The sequence below is a fragment of the Dermacentor variabilis genome, chromosome 1 (genome assembly GCF_050947875.1).
Source record: "Dermacentor variabilis isolate Ectoservices chromosome 1, ASM5094787v1, whole genome shotgun sequence".
Taxonomy (NCBI): domain Eukaryota; kingdom Metazoa; phylum Arthropoda; class Arachnida; order Ixodida; family Ixodidae; genus Dermacentor; species Dermacentor variabilis.
In genome coordinates, this window is record NC_134568.1 from 250,625,450 (window position 1) to 250,647,507 (window position 22,058).

Consider the following 22,058-nt stretch of genomic DNA (forward strand, 5'->3'; position numbering starts at 1 on the left):
GGGCTTTTGTGCGAAATACCAGTGCAGTCAACCGAATGAAGTGAGAGAAGAGCAGCCATCTTAAGTCTCCTTCCAATTATGACAAAGCAGGCAAAGAAGGCAGCTTCTGCCTGTGCGTGAACTCGGCTCAAGAAACCCAATAAAGTACAGAGCAAGTGGTGTGTAGAGTGCTCCATTACATTTGTTCGCTTCTGGAACTGCCTATTGCTCCACAGTGCGCAGTCAATCTGGTGACTGGAAAGACTGTTCTATGGCGGGCGTTTCGCAACATTCCCTCCAATCCTTTCACAGAAAGCTGATGTCGCATACAAGCAAGTGCAATCGAATATTCTTGGCGGTTGCTTTGGGGTATATTACATTTTTACAAGGCTCCTATAATCCCATGTGAGATCGGCGGTATTCTGAAAATAAATAAATAAATAAATAGATAAATAAATAAATAAATAAATAAATAAATAAATAAATAAATAAATATTGCATCAAACGTAAGCCACGAGTCGTTTACAGAAACTGCCTCTAGCTTGAGCTGAATGCATGGGATGTGTAGCAGTGGTAGAACAAGGAATGTCGCTGAAGCCAACGTTTCGACAAGGAAACTTGTATTCGTCAGCCCTTCCTGACGAAGAGAACTTCCCCTGTCGAAACGGTGGCTTCAGCGACATTCCTTGTTCTACCATGGTCCCTCACTCCAAGCCTCCATCTTCCTTTGAATTCCTGTCGTGTGTTGGATGCGTGGAATGCTGCACTTCCAGCCTGACCTTAACGTCGTGGTCGTTCTACCCTTGACGTGTAGATGGAGGCACAATGAGATCCCTTTGCGACGGCCTTCCTTGCTAAGCTAAGTAAGCTTCTTTTGCAGGCTAAGTAAAACGCTCTATGTCGATATTAAGCTATGCGTTCAACGTGCCAGGGAAGAAAAGCATTGCAAGGTGCCCTACGGTGAGCACAGTTTTACTTCCGCTCTTTAGGAGTCAATAGGATCAGTTGTGCTGGCGCGCTTAACTCAAGGTCGACTATACAACGAACCTGCAGTCTGCTCGTTTTACCAGGCGATATATTAAGATATATTAACAATACTACGCTCACGATCAAACGGAATACACCTTTATTTTCCATTTTGCTTCATCAATTCACAATTTCGCCATTCAACAGCTTAACTTAGCAGTCCAATAAGCTATTAAATTAACTGCACTGACCATAGAGGCATCGAAAAGATTTAAAATAACTATTACCTGCGGCTTAAACGCATAAAACATGTTACGCCAAGGTCTCTGGCGATCCTCCATCAAACGCTCTCAATGAAATTGATGCCATCATATCGGCGTGTTAAAGAAACCAAATTGGCTGTAATGGTAATTATTTTGCTCACTCACTGTCCTCATCACTCACTGTCCTGAGTGAGCGTAGCTCACTCAGGACAGTGAGTGATAGACTCTGGCAAAGGGGGGCTATTTTCTGCTGCCCTTAATGGAGCACGGCTAGAAATGATTTTTCTTTTTCCATCTCAAGGTGACCACCGAGAACCCATTCTACCCTCCAATTCGCAAGATGCCACTTGAGCCGCGCATTCCTCAAGCCGAGGACTACCCGAGAAGCCACGACGACGACTCGTCGCCGTTGGAGAGAAAGCGACCCGAGGCGCGACGTGACTACGACGACCCTCCAAATCGCGAGAGCAGGCGTGGCAAGTTCGCCAGGAAAGCAGGCGCGAACCACGGCGGCTACGAGGGCGGCGGTGGTGACAGCGGAGAACGCAGCGCCCGCAAGGGCGGCTTCAAGGGATCCCGCGGAGAAGGCCGTCGCAATCGGCACAACAACTGGGGTTCCAAGAGGGACGACCAAGACAAGGGCGATGGTTACCCAGCTGACCCCAACGATGGCTTCCTGGAGGACTCCGAAGAGTCAGAAGGAATGAGCCGACGCAAGAAAAAGCTGCGCGAGCAGCGCTGAAAAAGTTCACTCCCACCTACTTACCCTTTCTTTCTCTTTACGTATTTTTTTCTGCATCATGTAGTCGTGTACATCCCTTCAGCTGAGAGTGTATAAAGTGTGGTCCTGAATGTTGTGCCACTGTGGCCCCTATATGTGCCCTTAATTCTAGTTACCTTTATGCGAGGCTGCAGAGAACGAACCAGGTTCTGTCATCGGAGCCATGGCTTAATCACGTGTGGCAAGTTGAGAACATCAACGAGTCGTATGCCTGTATGCCAACTTCGACTACGTACAGCTATTTCTGGAAACGTTGACTAGTATTTACAAAAGTTCTCATACGCTACAACTGTCTGAAGAGCAGGCGCCAGCCAATCGTGATGTCGGACATTTATGGCGGCCGGTCATTCGCAAATAATTTTTTTACGAAAGGTTCCATCACGTGCAATGAGTCTTGAAGGAGCAATCGTAGGAGAGTGCACATAATTTGGGTGCACCCATACGCTACTCGGGCGCAGCGCCGGTACTCCGCTATCATAAGTGTGGTTCCGCACCAGACACAAAATCGCGTCCAATAGAACAAATGAGCGCGTTTGAAAATTAAGGTGCAATGAAAACTCGCGTAACTATATATTTACCTCTCGCCTTTCTTATTAGTATGTGGCAGCGGCAAACAACGGCGAGAGCGGTTCCACCACGGAGGCAAACTGCTGCAAGGAAAACTGCAGTGTGGCGGTATTCGACACCGCTATCCTAATTGCATGGATTTATCTTTGATCCGTCAGATTTGGAGCTATGCAAACTTTATCAAACCTCAGGTTCACGTACCGTGCCCATTTGTCTGCCGTTATGCTGGTTTGCAGTTTAGCAACCCGAACGAAGTATTCATCTTCGCGTGCACTAAGTGAGGTACCCACTGGTTTAGTAATTCTTTCGCACATGCTGCCATCACAGTTTCACAACCTCTCTGTTGTCAGATCAGACAGATCCTCTATTTTTAAGCTGCGGTTTAGGAGCCATGAAAAATACGCGACGATCGTAACAGCGTGGGCACCGTTCTGCTAGAATAGGAGCTGTGCTGTTATACTTTGACAAGCGTTCAAACTGTTCGATGCAGGTCACATTGCGTGACTACTTGGTTGGATGGATGAGGTTTCCACCCATGAATAAAATAGTTTTGGCTAGTAATAGCAGCATACCTTAGAGTCTGAATCAAGCTTGTCCAGCAAAGCGACCGTTGACGAACTGCGCGAGCGTCCTAGGCAGTAGTAGGTGCTGGGTTACAGATATATTTGTTCTATAGAACGCATGGTCCAAGCATGCGGCATCAGCGGTTATATATTTATTAACGTTGTGCGGCGTTAGCCCGTTTAACTTGCTTTTTAGAGAAAGAAGATGATAACCGAATTTTTTTTTCGGTAGTGTTCGTTCAGTTCTCTACGACGTACTGACACGTATTACGGAAATTTTGCGCTCAAAAATAGCCATCGCATTCTTTTTATGCGAACCCTCTCATTTACTATGCCTGTATACAGGCCAAAAAGGCAATGCCGAAGCACACAGATTATCTATGTGTCGTGCTGGCTCACCAACCGCAGTGATCGCTGTGTTGAGCAGCGCCATGGGCCTCATGCAGCAAGGCTAGCGTAGACATATGGTAATTTCAAGCACACTAGACTTGAAATGTGTGAGAACGATATTTGATAGTGCCTGCCGCTCAGATGTTCCGTGGTTGCCTTAGGTTGGCCGTGCACGAGCATGCGCTCGTATGTTTTATGTTTTACTCCGTACGCTAATCGATCAGACAGTGAGCTGATTTACCATTTAATGCTGGTAATACAAAGACGCCGGTTTTTTTTTTGTTTAATTAAAATCAATATAAGCAAAATAGTAAGCAACTCATACACGCACCGCGACTGATAATGCGCGTACACCGTGGCTGATTATGCGCGTCACATTTTTGCGCCCCCAAGACATATTTCCGCCTACAGTAGTTGCCGATGCACCGAAAGGCTTCCCTGACGACCTTATATGAACGAACATGGCGTAAATTTCCCAAAGTAACATCTAAAACATCTCGAAATCGTTCCTCAGCACGCGACAGCAATACTTTCAAGCAGCGCCGCGCCGGATCGCCCAAGCCTGAGAGGAGGAAAGGCTCTCCGCGCGCCCTATCCTCCTCGCCCGATGAAACGGTCTATAACAGATGGATATAAAATATTATTCGAATATTGCACCGCACAGTGCGGAACTTGTCGGATAAACTTAGCATGGTTCTAGATGAGCGTGGATATGGTGTCTTTAGGCTGCAGTATTTGTTGATAGCCATGCAGTCATGACAAAAAACGTATAGGCATTTAAGTAATGCGTCGGTGGCTTGCTAGTGTTGGAATGTACGTATACTTGCACAGAGCAGTCACGCAGTTCCTTCGAGAGTACTTCGAATAATTCAATTTAAATGATTTAGAGCAAGCTTTATCGACGCCGTGGAGTACAGCGACGGGAAGAGCTTTGCCGTCGTTGTGGTCGACTCAAGCGGCAAGATTTCCAACAGCGCCTCGATTCGCACTTCAGACCCCGGAGTCGCCGAGCAAGCCGCCATGGCCCTCGCCCTGCTAGACGGTTGTGGGTCCGAAATCTATAGTGATTCCAAAACGGCAGTTAGGGCTTTTCAGAAGGGTTGCATCGCCAAGGAAGCTGCTCGTCTTCTTAGCGGCTCGAGTCCATATGCTCTCACAAAACCATTCAATTCACTGGTTTCCTGCTCACGTAGGGTCGGTCGAGGGTGCTCCCCTGAACCTCACGAGGTTGCACGTGACCTCACCGACCGCACTTCCTCTATAAGGAGCGCTGACTCCCCTCCACTCTACGGCCACAGGGACGCTCCCGCTACTCACAACTAGATTATTAACTATTTCTAGATGTCTAGAAGGGTCTTTCCACCGCCTCACCGCCTCACTATTCAACAAGTTGAATAGGGCGCAAGCCGATTCACTCAGGCTTCTACAGACCAGCACATATCCGTGTCTGTCAGCCCTCCACGAGGCTGATACCGACGTGTATCGCGACGACGCCTGCCTGTCCTGCGGGCAGACCTCCACTCTAGCGCACATGCTCTAGGAGTGCGGGTCGACATACCCCAAGTTCATCAAGGAGGAGTGGGACTCGCTTCTACGCAGCCCCGCTCTAGAAAAGCAAATCCTGGCCGCTCGGCGTGCCCGCGACCGGGCCGGTGGGCTAGACCTGCCGGTCCCGATGTGGGACTAGCCGGATGCGCGACAAGTTTGCGTCCTGGCCGGACCTGCAATAAAGTTCACTCACTCACTCACTCACTCACTCACTCACTCACTCACTCACTCACTCACTCACTCACTCACTCACTCACTCACTCACTCACTCACTCACTCACTCACTCACTCACTCACTCACTCACTCACTCACTCACTCACGTGGTGTATGTTAATACAAAGATGACATTTGTACTCTGAAGAAGAAATGATGAACCTGGGCGATCGTGAAGTACTTACAACGTCGCACAGTTTCTACGTAGCGTAAGCTGCTACGAGGAAAGTAGTTGGGAGGAAGTACTTGGCCAGTCCCGCATTTAGTGCAGTCTAACACAGCGCCTGAAAGCTCGAGCTGCCACAATGAAAGAAGACGAGATAGGGGCATGAGGCGAGCGCGCCGAGTGTTTTAAAGGGCTGGCTGGCTTTGGAACGAGAGAAGTATGCGTGCCATCGTGACCTAATGGCCACAGCATCGGGCTGCTGTGATCGACGGTAGAGGTTTGGTTCCACCATCTGTCATACATTTATTTTCTGTTTATTAAAGCAAAGCGAGATGGGAACCAACCTACCCATCTATTAAAAGGTTCCTATGGAATGAGACAAACAATGCTTCGCATTGGAAACAATCAAAACGTACATATGTAAATACATCATACGAGTAAACATGTGTGCGTTACTACGTAACATGATTAGCTGAGAGACGCTTACGAAAATATCAACCCAACGTTGGTTCTACCAGATTTTCATTTTTTTTTCAAATGCAGACTGGTGTTCCGGGGCAGCGTTTCGGGGATGTGACAAAATTTGAAAGGAAACGATATCTCCGTTGAGAAGAAAACATCCTAGGCTGCTTCCAGTAGTGCAAGTGGAACTATCGCATTGTGTCTAACGTGGACTATTTCGAAGGTGACCATACTGATGTATCTGAAAGCTTGTGAAATCAATTTTATTTAAACTTACTGCACGAGCTTTTGGATTAGAACTCTCATAGATTCGAACTAGTGCGCTGAATACACCGCTTTTTTTAGGTAACTTCTGTAGTTGCATTCGACGACAGCCCACGACCTCAGTGTGGTGTTAAGTGCAGCATTATTTTCGTGTAAATGGAGGACCCCTGTAGCTTCGTTAAGCTTGAACTCTTCCATTATAAATTATTTTCGGTGCATTTCCCGTACTATGAGAGGACCAACAATATTTTCTCGAACGCTAAACGGTGTGCAAAACGTGTTACTCACTCAAGCGGACATCCGCGCACTGAAAATATATGGTTGTACTTCTAGTCACGGGCGTATACTGCGACCCCTCCATACGGCTGGCTAGGTGGCAGCAGAGACCCACTAATTGGCTCATGCGCCGACGGTGGGCAGCAGCATGGCCATTGCGAGCGCACACAACCAGCCAGTGCGGCTGCGAGGCACGTTCTCGCCGCGCACTGTCGCGAGCCTTCGAATGCCTTCGAAGTGAACCGGCCCCTCGGACGCTGAGCCAAGGTGGGCCATGTAAACGAAGCTAGCGACCGCCATCCGAGGAAGTCCGATTTGCAGCCTGTTCCAGGTACCGCAGAGTCGATTTTTCTCGCTCTTTGTGGCGGAGCCGAAAGTGCAGCGCGTGTGTTTTGCTGTAGGCGCCTCGCAAGGCCTGTAAGGCTTACCGCTGTTCAGTGTTTACCGCGAATGCTTGCCAGCGAGTTCGCCAGGGCTATCACAGTGGGCCGTTGGGGGGGATTCTGATGCTGTTGTGGTTTTTTCGTGGTCGCTGCCACTCACCTAGCTAGCGCGTTCGTTTTCGCTACCAGCGCAAACCTAATGAAGAGGACGTCGAACGACAGAAAGCGACAGAAGGCAAAAGATTAACGGGAGGCTGATCCGCTCGTGCGGTCATTTGCGCTGCTGCTTTTAGTGAAATTAGTGCGCAGGGCATCGAACCAGAGTCAACTAGCGTATTTTTCGGCAAAGCCGTTCTAGCAAAATGAACAGCCAATAATTGATAAGCGAATGAGCATAGTTTTCCCCGCTTTTCGGAGCTCCTGAGAACTGACGAAATTTCATGTCATAGCGCTATTTTTCGTAGTCTCGTACGTTACAATAAGGCAGATTTTAAAAACTCGCAACGGGTAACTGGGATGGGTCATGCAGCCAGTGCTGTCATGGCACGCCCACCAATTTGTGTTTTGTTTTGTAATTAAAGGAACCTGAGTTTCAGTCGAGATATTCAATAGTATCAATGACAGAAAGGGGAGCTCCAGCTGTTCTAAACAGCATCCTCACTTTCCCTACAGTTATACGAAGCAAACAGTAAAGAAAATTCGAAATAAATGCAGATGACGGACAGATGCGGCATTTGTTTACTGAAATTACGTTCGTGTGCGATTACTTACAAGCCAACGCAAGCGCACGCGCCGCAGCCACATCCGACAGTGACAGTGCGCAACCCTTGTAGCGACACATAAGCCGCAGGAGACTAGAATTTAACGACCCGGTCAGCGCTAGGCACCAACAACAGTAAATTGCACTGATCCGTGCTACGCAGTGGTGCATCTGTCTGTGTACGCGAAATAATTGAGGATTGAATGCCGGGCTATAGTAGGTTCATGATTAGATGACAACAACGCTACCAGACGGACTGAAACAAGAAGCACACAGACACGGTGCTAGCAGCTGCATGTATTTTATGTTTTGTGGCCATCTTACGTTGTTGGCCTGGCGATTTATCCGTGTATACAAGGCAAGGCGTGTCATTAAATGCCTACCGTCGTCAGTTAGCGCCGTGTCTGTGTGCTCCTTGTTTCGGTCCGTCTGGTAGAGCTGTATTTGTGTAAATGTGCATGAATTCGCGAGAAATCCTCCAATCGCAACATTTGTGGAAACGGACAAAACAACAGAACTCAACATCCGGCGTCTGAATAGAAGAGGTGATGCAGGATACCGCAACTTGATTCTTGATATACTCATCGCACCTCGATATACTTTGACATTGCGGGATGGCTCCTGTTGACGTTGCGATGAGCGTTTGCAAAATAATGCTGCACGCACTGTGCAATTGGTGCTTTCTAATGCTAGGTTTGTTTGCAAGACTAATTTTTCAGATAAGCAGTGGACGCGTATACTCATATGTTTGCCGTTCAGCTGCAATATTTATTGACATGAAAAACAAGAAGCAACCTTGCAAACAGACTCAACTGCCGGCATATTGCGCAACTATTTCAACGTTTCGAAACGAGTATGACCAAATCCCGTGGCTCTTTGAAGGAGCACGATAAAAGAACGCGACAAACAGCCGGCCACAAACAATATAGTAGGTTAACGTTCCTGCTTCCACTCGGGAGCGTTGTTTACAATTAGATCTTAAAAGATTGGGTAGGCTCTATCAGCGACGCAACCACTGTGGGGTACTTGAAACGTCTTGACGTACTGAGGAGGTTGTATGGGGTACTAGGGTGAAATAACGTAACAACTTTCATTTACGCAAGCATTACAAAGCTTACATGCTTCACTTATGTTACAGCTAGTGTAGTGTATTTAGCCCATATAAGAGTCACCTGCGCTTGCCCTTCCCATGGAGACAGATATTTTGAGCCGTGGTCTGATGGGGTGGGCGAGAATAAGCATCTCTGTCTTGCTACCCGAGTCTCTCCACTCAATTTCTGGGCCCTATGTGTCGAACGCTAGGGCGTCATAGCAGAGCAAGGATCAAATTTCTGCACGAAATCGCACACTGTAAGCCTTATAAGGGAGATGAGCACAGGTTCGAACTTCATGGATTATACCTAATATGACTGAGTGATTTCTCAAACGTGACTGCTCCAAAAGGTACTGCCGATCAATGTCTCTCTGAACGCCGAGTGAGAGGAAAGAATTGAGCCTCTATTGCGTCATGGATGGCGCGACATCAGTGCCATCTGTGGACGCGATCCATGCGTAATCGATTAATGACTACTTTGTACACAATAATACCATAATATGTAATGCACGTGGGTAATGCGGTTGCAAAGATACAAATGATAATACTATGGCATGTTCTCGTTACATGCGGTTTTAGCAAGCGGCTCGTTATTCTGAACTGAACAAGTAACTTAGCGCAATAAAAGCACAGACACAAGAAAGGCGGACAAAGAGAAGCGCTTTGTCCACCTTTCTTGTGTTTGTGGTTTTTATTGCACTATATTATTTGCTCAGTTATGGAAATCCAACTGGCCCAACAATCAACTCTTCTATAGCCCTTTATTCTCATCGAATTGAAAGTCGTTTCGCGTCAAAACACGTTATACGACTTATTGCAGTGGTTGTTCGGTCATTTTTTAACCACACTGTAAACAAGGCTAGTGTGTGCGAGCCGAAAAGCTAACATTAAAATCTTTAATTGTCGGCGATTTTTTATACTGTCATTGTGTTTCAACGTTGGCTCGTAGCAAGAAACTCACGAGCTCGTGGAGTTACTCATGTGTGTGTGTGTGTTTGTGTATGTGTGTTTTTCCCTAGTAACTACTGCAGGTCTTAGGCTGGAAATGAAGGCCTTTATCGGCTTCTTGGGCGTTGTGCTCTGTTTAGCTACCTGCGATGGCTCTCAACTCGTCGAGGTGTCAGTGCTACGGCAGGAAACAAAACGTAAGATAACTATGTATTTTTCCGCATGGCGTCGTGCTCGTACATTTTCACTGATACGTTTTTATGTCTCGGGTATTTTTTGCTTGTATTTGCGATGTACTTATCGTAAGAGCTGAAAAACTTAAGGCTCTTGGGATTATTGTGAATGTGAACAAATGGAAGGCTTACCAGAGCATTAACGAAAACCTATATTGCTGATGAGTACGTGTGTTTGTGTGCGCACGCGACTACACACATGCACGCGTATACACTAAAGTACGAGTCAGACACGTCGAATAAGTACGTGACAGTAACATGTTGGTCGTGAACACCCCACAGATATCGGAGGCCGAATTCAAAGTTTTTCCTTCGTAGATGCTCTTTGCCATTGCCCGATCTCCTTCGGTATTAGTATGTCCAGGACCAGGGTTGCCTGGAACTTGCTAGTACGCCAGAGGTGTTAGTAAAAAAAAATTCTTGCCTATCCTGACGCTGGACATATTTACGCGAACGCGACCAGCCATCGACAAAGGGTACTTACGAAATACTTTTGTTCGTAATTACGGAGATTTTCGTTCGTATGTACTGTTTCACCATTGGCCGACCGCCTTCGCTAACATGTACAAAGTCACGATTCACTTGTGTTTTCTCTGACGAACACTCTTAGGGAAGGAGCGTTTTCCGTGAATACGGGTCCTTGGCTCATATACGCAATGTGAATAGGGGTCCCGACTCCACATTCACATGATATCGTTTACGATAGAATTGTTTGAGAGAACCGGTGAGAGCGAACGTGTTATTAGCGCAGGTTGCCGGCCAGTGACAGATGTTTGTTAATTCACCGCGGAGACCAAATTCTCAATGTTTTTGATCCTAACTGGCTTTAATTAGTCAACTGGCTTCACTAAAGGAATATTCGCTATTAGCGTTCTCCAGAAACTGCTCTTTCGAACCGCTCCGATGGCTCCAGGGCGCACTAGGGCGCGAATTCAAAAGCTATGTACTATAATACAAACGTTCGTAGGAGAAAGCTTAAGCCAATCGGGACAGCGAACATAGCATTATTTAAGGGACCTGTCAATGACAAGCAGTTTGCAGAACCATAAGGTTTTAAGAATTCGCCCCTTGTCTATAAGACAAGATCCCGGTTTCGAAAAAAAAAAAAAGACCCAAGGTGACAACCAACAAGGCTGATGTAAGAGTTGTATGGCTTCTGGTCTAGTTGTTCTGCTAAAATTTCGTCAGCGGCTCGAGCGGCGTACCGTCTCATACATTGCGAAAATAGGTCAAGTATCGTGGCAAACTGTACTGGGGCCCAAGAATATAGGACTCGTATTCAGAAAAAGCTTTTATACTATAATTGTTCGTCGGCACAAATTGCAACTAATCGCGATACTGTACACATCATTAGTGAAGGCGGCTTGCCACTGCGAACAGCACTTACGAAGGAGACGCTTTGTGAATTCGGCCCCAGAATTCTAAGTTCCTCGGCTCCGCATTCTTTTTACAACGGTCCTCAAAAAAAGGAAAAAAAAGAAAAAAAAAAGGCGCTCTCTGATAGAGAAAGCGGACTTATTATTAGCAGTGACTGGTCGGCCAATTGTAGTTTTCTACGAAGGAAAATTTGGCCACTCTGGGCCAACTGCGCGTAAGTGATACATTCCTTTCTTTGCTTGTTTCTTTTTTTTTTCTTTTTCTTTTTCTTAGGGAGATACAACAAGCGTATATACTGGGTGTTTAAGCCAACAATTTCAAGATTTCTTTAGAAATTGCCTGTGGCAGATAGCAAAATTCTAGTACATGAGCTGGTCTCCTATAAAGGGTGGGAATTACGTGCACGAAATAAATTGAAATACAATAACGACTAATTAAAAAAGATCAATTGCCTAAGTTTTTTCACTAATCTTGTTGTTTTGCTGTCTTGTTGTTTTCACTAGTCTTGTTTAATACCTTATGGCAGGTATTGAAATTTGCAAATTCTAGCGGGCGAGACTGCAAGGCATATCCACTTGAAAAGAACTGTGTGGATGACACCATTTACGAGATATGCGCCGTCAAACCTGCGGTAAAAAAAGGAAATGTCGTTCCTCTTACTTTCTCAACAAAACGTGGTTTTCTGCATTTAAGCACAAAAGTAAATGGAACGCCAATGCGTTTCTCCGCAAAGTACGGAAATTAATATCTGGAAACTGGTGTCATCCTGAGAATTCGTTCCAAGTGGATCCACCTAGCAAACTCCCGATCTAGAACATGTAAATTAGAATATGTGCCATAGGGGAATTAGCTAAAAACTTAATTAGTGAATACTTATATATATATACGATTATCCATTTCAATTTCTTTGTGCAAATAATGTCTGCCTCTTCGAATAGACCAGCTTGTGGACTAGAAATGTCCTATCTACAATATGCAATTTTTACAAAAATGTGACAGTATTCGCTGTGAACATCATTAACATCAGCCTATTCTATGTCCACTGCAAGACGAAGGCCGCTCCCTGCGATCTCCAATTACCCCAGTCCTGCGCCAACCGATTCCAACAAGCGCCCGCGAATTTTCTAATTTCATTGCCCCATCTAGTACTCTGCCGTCCACGACTGCGCTTCCCTTCTCTTGGTACCCATTCTGTAACCATAATGGTCCAACGGTTACCTAACATGCGCATTACATGACCTGCCTAGCTCCATTTTTTTCTCTTAATGCCAATTAGAATATCGGCTATACGCGTTTGCTCTCTGATCCAAATCGCCCTCTTTCTGTGTCTTAACCTTATGCCTAGAATTCTTCGTTCCATCGCTCCTTGCGCGGTCCTTAACTTGTTCTCAAGCTTCTTTGTCAGTCTCCAAGCTTCTGCTCCATATGTGAGCACGGGTAAAATGCACTGATTGTACACCTTCCGTTTCAATAATAATGGTAAGCTTCCAGTCATGAGCTGACAATGTCTGCCGTATGCGATCCAACCTATTTTTATTCTTCTGGAAATTTCCTTCTCATGATCAGGGTTCCCAGTGATTAATTTGACCTAGGTAAACGCACTCTTTAACAGACTCTAGAGGCTGAATGGAGATCCTGAACTCTTGCTCCCTTGCCCGGCTATTCATGATTATCTTTGTCTTGTTCATATTAATCTTTAACCCCATTCTTACACTCTCTCTGTTAAGGTCATCAATCAGTTGTTGTAACTCATCTGTAGTGTTGTTGAATAGAACAATGACAAGCGCAAACCGAAGGTTCCTTAGATATTCGCCGTCGGTCCTTACTCCTAAGCCTTCCCAGTTTAATACCTTAAATACTTTTTCCAAGCAGGCAGTGAATAGTACTGAAGAGATTGTGTCTCCTTGTCAGACCCTTTCTTTATAGGTATCTTCCTACGTTTCTTTTGTAGAATTAAGGTGGCTGTGGAATCTCTGTAGATATTTTCCAAGACATTTACGTAAGTGGGCTGTAGTCTTTGAATACGTAATGCCTCTATGACTGATGGTATGTCTACTGAATCAAATGCGTTGTCGTAATCTATTAAAGCCATATAGAGAGGCCGACTGTACTCTGAGGATTTCTCGATTACCTGATTAATCACATGGATGGGATTCATTGTAGAGTATCCCTTCCTGAAGCCAGCCTGTTTCCTTGGCTGACTGAAGTCAATTATTGCCCTTATTCTATTGCAAATTATCTTGGTTAAATATTTCATATAATACAGGGAGTAGGCTAATAGGCTTATAATTTTTCAATTCTTTAACGTCTCCCTTTTTGTGGATTAGTATAATGTTTGCATTCTTCCAGTTTTCTGGGACCCTTGCAATCGATAGACACTTCGTATAAAGAACCCCCAGTTTTCCACGCATTATGTCTCCTCCATCTTTGATTAAATCGACTGTTATTCCATCTTCTCCTGCCGCTTTCCCCGTTTCATGTATTGCAAGGCCCTTCTGACCTCATCGCTAGTTATAGGAGGAGTCTCTGCAACCTGTTTATTACTGCTTCGACTGGAGGTATCGTGGCTCCTCCGGGTACTGTACAGGTCAGTGTATAATTCTTCCGCTGCTTTTTACTATACCATTGAGATTGCTGATGATATTACCCTGCTTATCTTCCAGCCCATACAGCTTGGTTTGTCCTATGCCAAGTTTCCTTCTGACTAATTTCAGGCTACGTTCATTTTTAATGGCTTCTTCAGTCTTTCTCACGTTATAATTTCCAATATCACTTATTTTAGCCTTGTTGATCAGTTTTGACACTTCCGCGAATTCTATCTTATCTCTTGAGTTGGGCACTTTCACTCTTTGTCATTTCTTTATTAGTTCCTTTGTTACTTGGGAGAGCTTGCCTACTGGTTGCCGTTGTGCCTTGCCTCGCTCTTCAAATGCTGCCTCTGAAGCTAGCCTAGTTACGGTTTCATTCATTACCTCTATGTCATCTTCATCTCTCTGTTCTAAGGCTGCATATTTGTTTGCATGTACCAGCCTCAATTATCATGTACCATGTACCATGGCATGTACCAGCCTGCTTTTATCCTTACTGCCTCTAGGTTGGCCTGTTTCTTCTTGACCAATTTTACTCTTTGTCTCTTCAAATTGACGTGAATCCTAGCCCTCACTAACCTATGATCACTGCACCTTACCCTACCTAACACTTCTACATCCTGCACTATGCCGGCATCGGCAGAAAGTATGAAATCTATTTCATTTTTTGCTTCATCATTAAGGCTTTCCCATGTCCACTTTCTGTTGTTACGCTACCTGTAAAATGTGTTCATTATTCGTAGCTCATTCCTTTCTGCGAATTCTAGCAGAATCTCTCCTCTAGCGTTCCTATAATCGACGCCGTAGTTGCAATTGCTTGTTCACCAGCCTGCTTTTTCCCCACTTTTGCATTGAAGTCGCCCATTAGAGCATACTGAGCTTGCACTTCTTCTCATCGCTAATTCAACGTCTTCATAAAAGTGATCTACTTCATCATCATCGTGACTGGATGTTTGAGCGTAGGCTTGTGCTACCTTTACCTCTTATTAAGTTTAATTACGACTACTGCTACCTTCTCATTAATGCTGTGGAATTCGTCAATGTTGCCCGCTATGTCCTTATGGATTGAGGGCCCTACCCCGTGTTGCTTCTTATCTGGCAGATCTCTATAGCAGAGGACACGGCCGTTCGTCATCACTGTGTAAGCTTCACCAGTTCTTCTAATCTCACTAAGGCCAATGATATCCCAAACAATGTCTGATGGTTCCTCAAAGACACTTGCTAATCTAGCCGCACTCGACAGAGTTCGGGTGCTAAAGGTTGCCAAGGTCAGTTTTCATTGGCGGCCTGTCCGGGTCCAGAGATTCTTAGAACCCTCTGCCGCGTTACAGATCTGACCGCCGCCCTGGTCAGCTGCTCCGCAGCTGCTGAGGACTGAGGGCCCTGGATTAATTGTAGGAATCATGAGGGAGGTAGTGGCCGTATACTGCACTAGGGAGGCCGATTCCTGTTCTGGTGAGGGAGTGTCTTTGTTGAAGCTTAGTGGACCTTCCTATTTTGGTTGTACCTGGATCAGTGTAGCCCCACTGACTTCTCGGCATCTTTTGCCGGTGTCAGGCGCCACTCGAAGCCTGGAGAAGTAGTGTGCCGGAGGAGGGGAAATCTGAGCTCCGCCTCCTCAGATTAAAAAAGAAAAAGAAAAAAAAGAAGAAAAGGAAAAGAAATACCCGGTATATCACTCGTTCTTTACAAAACTAGCACATTAACAATTGCGCCTAGCACGTTGTGACTCCCTATTATTGCGCTTGCTTCAATGTTTTCTTGTTTCGTGTTGCTAGTTCGTTTTATTTGTTGTACTTATTCTTCTAGATGACAGTGCTTGCGACGCCGCCCGTTTCACGCCCCAGAGGGAGCTGTGCGATGCTACATTCAAACTGAACATTCCTCATAACCACGGAGATATGAAGTTTTTATGCGCGTAAGTAATTTACAATAACTTCTATGCAAGAGCGTTCTTGCTGTTTACATCTCTACTTCGTATAAATTCGACTGTGAGCCAGATATAAATCCTACCGTGACCCCGTCTAAGTGGAATTTTTGCCCTGCCTCGTGTATGTGCAAACTATATCATGTGTTGACGATCTGTATCGATGTGTAATGAGAGTGAAATACTTTTCGGTACAGCGCGCTGTATAGCTAAGCAGAAGTGTGTGATTCTGAGTAGGATGGACATTTGGGCTTGTTGTAAATAGTTAATGCTTGAAATAAAGGCGTGAAAGCTAGAATGTAAGAAAAGGGCACCATCCCTCTTTCTTCTGTTTCGGCCTTTTCTTCCTCTTGCGCAGCATCTTCGAGTGTGCGATCCGAAGATGTAAAATTTGAATCTCCAAATGTTTAGACGTTCGGAACTTTACGCCGGAGGTGTCCACATTCGGTAAATCTCACATTCAGTTTGGAAGCCCAGCAAAAAATAAGAACAAGGCATCTTGGCCATTACGTGCGAAAAGCATGATCCGTGAGGGCTCCGGATTAATTTCGTCCATCTGAGTTCCTTTAACGGTCACCAATGCACAGCACACGAGCGTTTTTGCATTCCGCCCCCATCACAATGCAGCCGTCCCGGCCGGGATATCGAGCAGTAGCTGTCAAGTGAAGTCGCCAACGGTATATGCGGTATATATTTTCATCGCTCCATAATGTACCGTATTCACTCGAATGTAGGGCGACCGGGATTGTAACGCGACGGTCTACTTTCCAGTCACGCGAAATAAACAAAAAGTAAAACCGCGAATGTAACGCGAGATGAACGGAACAAGAAATGGTACCTTTATTCAAGAAATCACAAATCGGAAACAAGTTATCTTCACTTATCGTTATCATCTCAGGTGGAGACAGCTTTCCTTGGGCGGTATTCTTGGGCGATCCCTTTCGGAGATAGTTTCACTTTCGAGAAATTTCGCGTGACTCGACACTGAAAGCGTCCCGGACAAGTATTTTTGGCACTGCGCCAAGCTTGTTATCAGTGCTAAGAACACTATCGGGTGAGCGATTCATTCATTCATTCATTTCACTTCATTTCTATGAAGGAAATTACAAGCACAGTGAATTAAAACAAAAAAATAATGTGAGCAGTACAGATGACCAGCAAAACCAAACCTATAGATGAACTGCTCCATCACGGGTTGACCGTCCGCAGGTGGCATTTTATACTCAGGCCACCTGCCCGGGCTCACAAGTGTATCGCGTGCGATGTAATCATTCATACTTTATTTCTAACTTTGCAGGGTTATCGGCAAATATAAAATGTGCCTTGCCAACGCGATCCAAGCGACTGGATGCGACGACAAAGAGTTCCTGATAAGACAGCTACAACCAATGCAGCAGTACATCCAAGAAAGCCACATCGAATGCATTCCAGAAGTCAACGGTATGTCTGCTAGTGAGCAATAGCCGCAATGTTCTGCACAAGAATTGCAAAGCACCTCAAATTCTGCACTTTTTTTTTCTTCCAGCGTCGTCAGAGTCAAGATCACCTACAGGCTTTCGTGCAAAGCTAGACTTGTGCACAAGAGATAAGGCATGGGAGACACAGTTCCTGTGTGCCAAAAAATTCCATACTAAATTACGAAAGATTGAAGACGACAAAGAAGTCGAATCCCACCAAATTTGCAGGTCAGAGTCATTCTTATATACGATTTATTTATTTTACTTATTTTTATACTCTCAAGAGCCAGAAGGCATCACAGAGAGGAGTGGTGTTAAAAAATATTAGTAACATCATTTTTGAAGGCGGCGGCATCAGTTATGCTAGGAATGGACGAAGGAAAGTGGTTCACTTCCCTTGGGCTGTTGGTCCGGGGGATGAAATAATCAATATATGCTTTAGTGCGACATGTGGCAACACCTACTTCAAAGTAATGATCACTGGTTGACGAAATGTGGTTACGTTGAAGTAGGCGTTGATTTTTTCAGTGTTAAATTACTATGGTCAAGCGTTTGGAACAGACAGACATAAGCAGGAACATTACGGCGCGATGGCGGGACAAACAAGTTAGGATTAGCTTTCACTGACGAGACACTGGCAGCACGGCAAAAATTGGATGGCATGAAGCGGGCAGCTAGATTTTGCACTCTTTCAAGAGTGATAAAGTGACGTAAGTAGTATCCCAAATAGAAAACCCGTACCCCAATTTAGATTGGACAAACGAGTTGCAAAGTTTACCATAAGGCTGGAAGGAACAGCGGAGAAATTTCAGCCTAGATATTGCAGCATGCATTTAGCGTTATTAGGCACGTAAGTTGCATGCAAATTCCAAGAAAGGTAGTGGATAGTATGGACACCTGGTCATTTGTAGGAATATACAGTGCTGAGTACTGCGTTCTTTATTGCATAAAGTCAATCGTTAAGAATGATAGAAAAACAAGATAACCCTCAATACTTTGCACTTAGAAACATCTAATTTCATTAATCAAATGTTTCATCATGAGTTAACTTTGTCGATATGGTACTGTAGCTGTGAGCAATCAGACGGATTTGTAATTATGCGGTACAAAATAATTTTGAGCGAAAAGCCTAATTGTTGAGATATAATGCCCAAGGGGTAACTTATTAACCGCCACTACTATGTGGCGTGATGTGATGAACCACCACTAGGTGGTAGTTCTTAGAAGGTTCTTAGACGGCGGTAGCAGCAATTTTTCTTACATGATGGTAAATGAAATAAAATGTAACTTATTTAGCGGATAATATTGAGTCGTCGCAAGTGTCACGAGCTGTGCCAAGTGGAGTCGGCACACTTCTTTGCTGACAGTAAGACCGTTCGCCTTGGGGCCTGAGAAACCGACTACAGTTCAGATAATTTGCTTTTTCGAAGAACAACGCCTTGTGCGAAATTCTTTAGACATGCTGTTTGTATGCTATTTTTCTTTCTTTTCACTCCTTGCATCAGATCTCTAAGTCGCTACTACAGTTGCCTGAACACAGTCCTTCACAGTGAATCCTGCGAAGAGGATACAGAACTCATGATGCATATGGAATACTTTCCCAAAGTGCTAACCCAGAAGTACCGCGAGATGTGCTACGCTGAGCTTAAGCTTACTGCCATGAACGTCGCCAAAAGACTTGAGGGTAAGCCTATGCTATTGTGCGTGACCTATATACAGTTATCGCTTCGAGCACTTCTCCGCGCAAGCGTGATTGCTTCGAGTAGAGATGCTCCGTACCGTCTTGGCTTTCTTGTGCAGGCTACACTCAAGATCAGAATTGCCAGGAAGAAGACGCTACAAAGGAGTTCTTCGCGTGTGGCTTGTTGTTCAATGAGATTGTGAGTCACAACCCCTCTAAGGAGAGGATCTGCGTGTAAGTTCTCTTAACTCACTTTAGCTACTGAAGACTGAGTGAAATTTAAAATGTTTTTCACCTGTAAGAACTCTATTAGCAGCCAGCAGATCTGTTTAATAATATATTCGCTATTATAACTGACAAGCTTTTGTTCTTACGAGGCTATAGAACATTTAAATTTATTATTGGTATATTTACACGATAGTAATCTGCTCGCCAACCTAAGCACAGGATGCTTGCCCGTCAGCCACGCAGCAGTACAAGCAATGATACCCCGATCAGTGTACATTTACATTGTTTTACTAATTTTGTTGACGCACTATTTTACAAATGCAGTGCTAGGTGAATTTCTAAAACGTCAAATTTCCATCGCCAAATGCCAATCTGTCGCCCCATAGAAACGATGCCCGCAAAGACGAGGAACGAGGCCGTCAAGGTCAGCTATACTGCCGCAGCGTGCAGCCCTGTTCCCCGGTGGTAGTACAGAGGCAGGACCTGTATTCACAAAAATGTTCTTGCGGTAAAATTGTTCGTAACGCAAAATGCCCTCCCAATCGTGTTGTTGGATATATTTGCGAAAAGGGCCTGCCAATGGCAGACAGCACTTACGAACTAAATGCTTTGTGAGTGCGGTCTCTGGGCCCAAGGATGTCGTCACAAAGTTGTTCATAAGGGCTCATATTCCCTGCTCAGTCGACTTCGGTACAGCGGTGGCCTCTGGATAAAGCAAGTCGGTTAAACGGGAATGGCCGATAAACAGAACCATGATATAAACTTTGATTGGCCGCCCATAAGCACAGTGTTATCAAACTTGGTTTAAACGGAACCCATGTTTTTTGGAACTACGGATAAACGTAACATTCACCGAAGCTACCCCTTAACTCGTCGGTGTATATGTATGAACAGAGGCGTCATACTTGGAAACTGTCGGAATTACGTACAAAGTTGTACCTATTAGACTACAAAATGAGGTGCACCGCTTTGTGCTGAAGGATCCCTCTCCCTCTTCATTTGCTTTACTTGTAATTGTATTTTTAGTGGGAATGCGCACAGCACTGTTCGCGTTTCATTTCATGGGGTTCGGTCAACCATAAGAACAGCGCCTCTCTTATTCGGACACCGGTTGTGCTGGTCTGTTTGAGAAAATTGCTATCGTTCGCAGTGACGCCTGTGGTCAGCGAATAATTTTGCTTCCGCCTCTACTACAGAGCTACGCGGAGAACGACATGTGGGGCGTGCCATCTTTTTTTTTTTTGCCTCCATTTGGTTAACCAGGAACAAAAAAAAATTCTGGCAACACACACGCATTCATGACTTAAATGGAGGCAACTGGTCGGAATGTTTACTTCACCCATTGGCGTGGCACGTCTTGACATTCCGCTTGACAGAAGTTTCTATTATTTTTATCTTTCCCTTTCTCTCTCTCCTTACGACTATTATGGTTGACTTTGATAGAGCAGCAGTAGACAGTGATGCCATCGAAAGATGACTCAACAACTGGCGTTTCCAAACTCATTTTGAAGCCGTAGTCACTTGGGATCGGCGTTCCCCGATATTTTGCCCACTTTCTTCCTCCTTTCCACAGGGCGTACAAAAACTTCAAAAACTGCACAAACGTGATTGAGAAGGATTTACATTGCAACATCGGTTCTGAGTTCCACACGCATTCTATGCACGTGATGAACGTACTAACCAGCCAGTACGAGCACTTCTGCAGCAATGCGGGTGAGTCTGTCCTGTGTTGTCTTTAGCGGTTGCCCTCGTTCGTTTGCGTGCTAATCACAGTGTATAACTTCCAACTTGTCCACTTCACCATCCGTTTAGCTATTAAACCTGACCAACCCTCTACCGACGGCCAGCCACCGTCCAAACCAGTTGGCTGCGTCGAGGATCACTTCATGGAGAAATACTTTGAGTGCGGCCTCCTTTACGTGTACAATCTGCGTGACGCAATGTACGGCGACAATCCACAGCACAAGAACCAGGTGTGCGAGTGAGTGGAGCCTTTCTTTCGTTGCCTGCCGCTTTGCGAGCTGCTGGCGCGACGTAGAGGACATGCATGCTCATTGAAACATTACATAATATAGAGGAGTTATTTGCGACCTTTATACATCGCGCTTCCGACGCTACGCGAAGACCTTTTGAGAGAGTTCTAACTGATTCATAGACGCTTCAGTTTACAGAATACCAGAGAAAGAGAGGCAGATGGCAGATGCAGCCCTGGTAACGCCATCTTGTGACGCTGATATATAGAGAATATAACCCAAATTACCATGTTCTACCTATGTTCTGGGTCAAGGCTTCAACAGCAGCAATAAGCTTGACCTGGATGCTTTCATTCTCCCTCCTGAGGAGGCAATAAATAACGCAACAGTAACGTTTAATAAAAAGCGTTATTCAGAGCAGCTAAGCAAATATAAAGGATGGAAACAAAAAATCACAGCATGTTACACTCCTGTAACACGTTAAGGCGAAAGCCTGCTGCACACGTAGTGATGATGCACTAAGTTTTCCGATCGGAGGTGTCAGACTTCTTGCAACACTTGACGAGCTGCAGTGTGAAGTAAACGTATTGCGCTGTAGGTCCATCTCCTAAACGACACATGCGAATGTACTATGTAAACGTTCGTTCATTCTTTCTTACTATCTTTTTTTATTTCCCTCTTTCTTTCTTCCCTTCTTTCTTTCTTTCGTTCTTTTTTTCTTTGTTCTCTTTTTCTTTGTCCTTCGTTCTTTCTTTCGTTCGTTCTTTATTTAGTTCCTTCTTTCGCACTTTCTTTTTTCGTTTCGTTCATATTCAACCATTGTATCTTTGCTTGCGGCTGTATGAGGCTTTCCTGATGTTTTCTTTCTTTCTTTCCTTCGTTCTTTTTTCTTTCGTGTTTTCATTCATATTCAGCCAGTCCATCTTTGCTTGCTTAAGGGGGGGGGGGAGGCATCAGCCATTCCAGATCGC

At 45.0% G+C, this 22,058-nt stretch overlaps 2 protein-coding genes across 2 annotated transcripts in view; both read left to right on the forward strand.

The window, feature by feature from the left end:
* Positions 1 to 2,079, forward strand: part of LOC142573262 (uncharacterized) — a 31,284-nt gene extending 29,205 nt beyond the window's left edge. Inside the window, exon 9 of the mRNA XM_075682875.1 lies at positions 1,510 to 2,079. Coding sequence (XP_075538990.1) covers positions 1,510 to 1,950 — 441 coding nt within the window. The 3' untranslated portion in view covers positions 1,951 to 2,079. The remainder of the gene's footprint in view (positions 1 to 1,509) is intronic.
* Positions 2,080 to 6,611: 4,532 nt separating this feature from the next.
* Positions 6,612 to 22,058, forward strand: part of LOC142573264 (uncharacterized) — a 42,955-nt gene continuing 27,508 nt past the window's right edge. Inside the window, exons 1-9 of the mRNA XM_075682885.1 lie at positions 6,612 to 6,770; positions 9,695 to 9,820; positions 15,631 to 15,739; positions 17,046 to 17,188; positions 17,274 to 17,433; positions 18,711 to 18,889; positions 19,006 to 19,120; positions 20,688 to 20,827; positions 20,927 to 21,095. Coding sequence (XP_075539000.1) covers positions 9,721 to 9,820; positions 15,631 to 15,739; positions 17,046 to 17,188; positions 17,274 to 17,433; positions 18,711 to 18,889; positions 19,006 to 19,120; positions 20,688 to 20,827; positions 20,927 to 21,095 — 1,115 coding nt within the window. The 5' untranslated portion in view covers positions 6,612 to 6,770; positions 9,695 to 9,720. The remainder of the gene's footprint in view (positions 6,771 to 9,694; positions 9,821 to 15,630; positions 15,740 to 17,045; positions 17,189 to 17,273; positions 17,434 to 18,710; positions 18,890 to 19,005; positions 19,121 to 20,687; positions 20,828 to 20,926; positions 21,096 to 22,058) is intronic.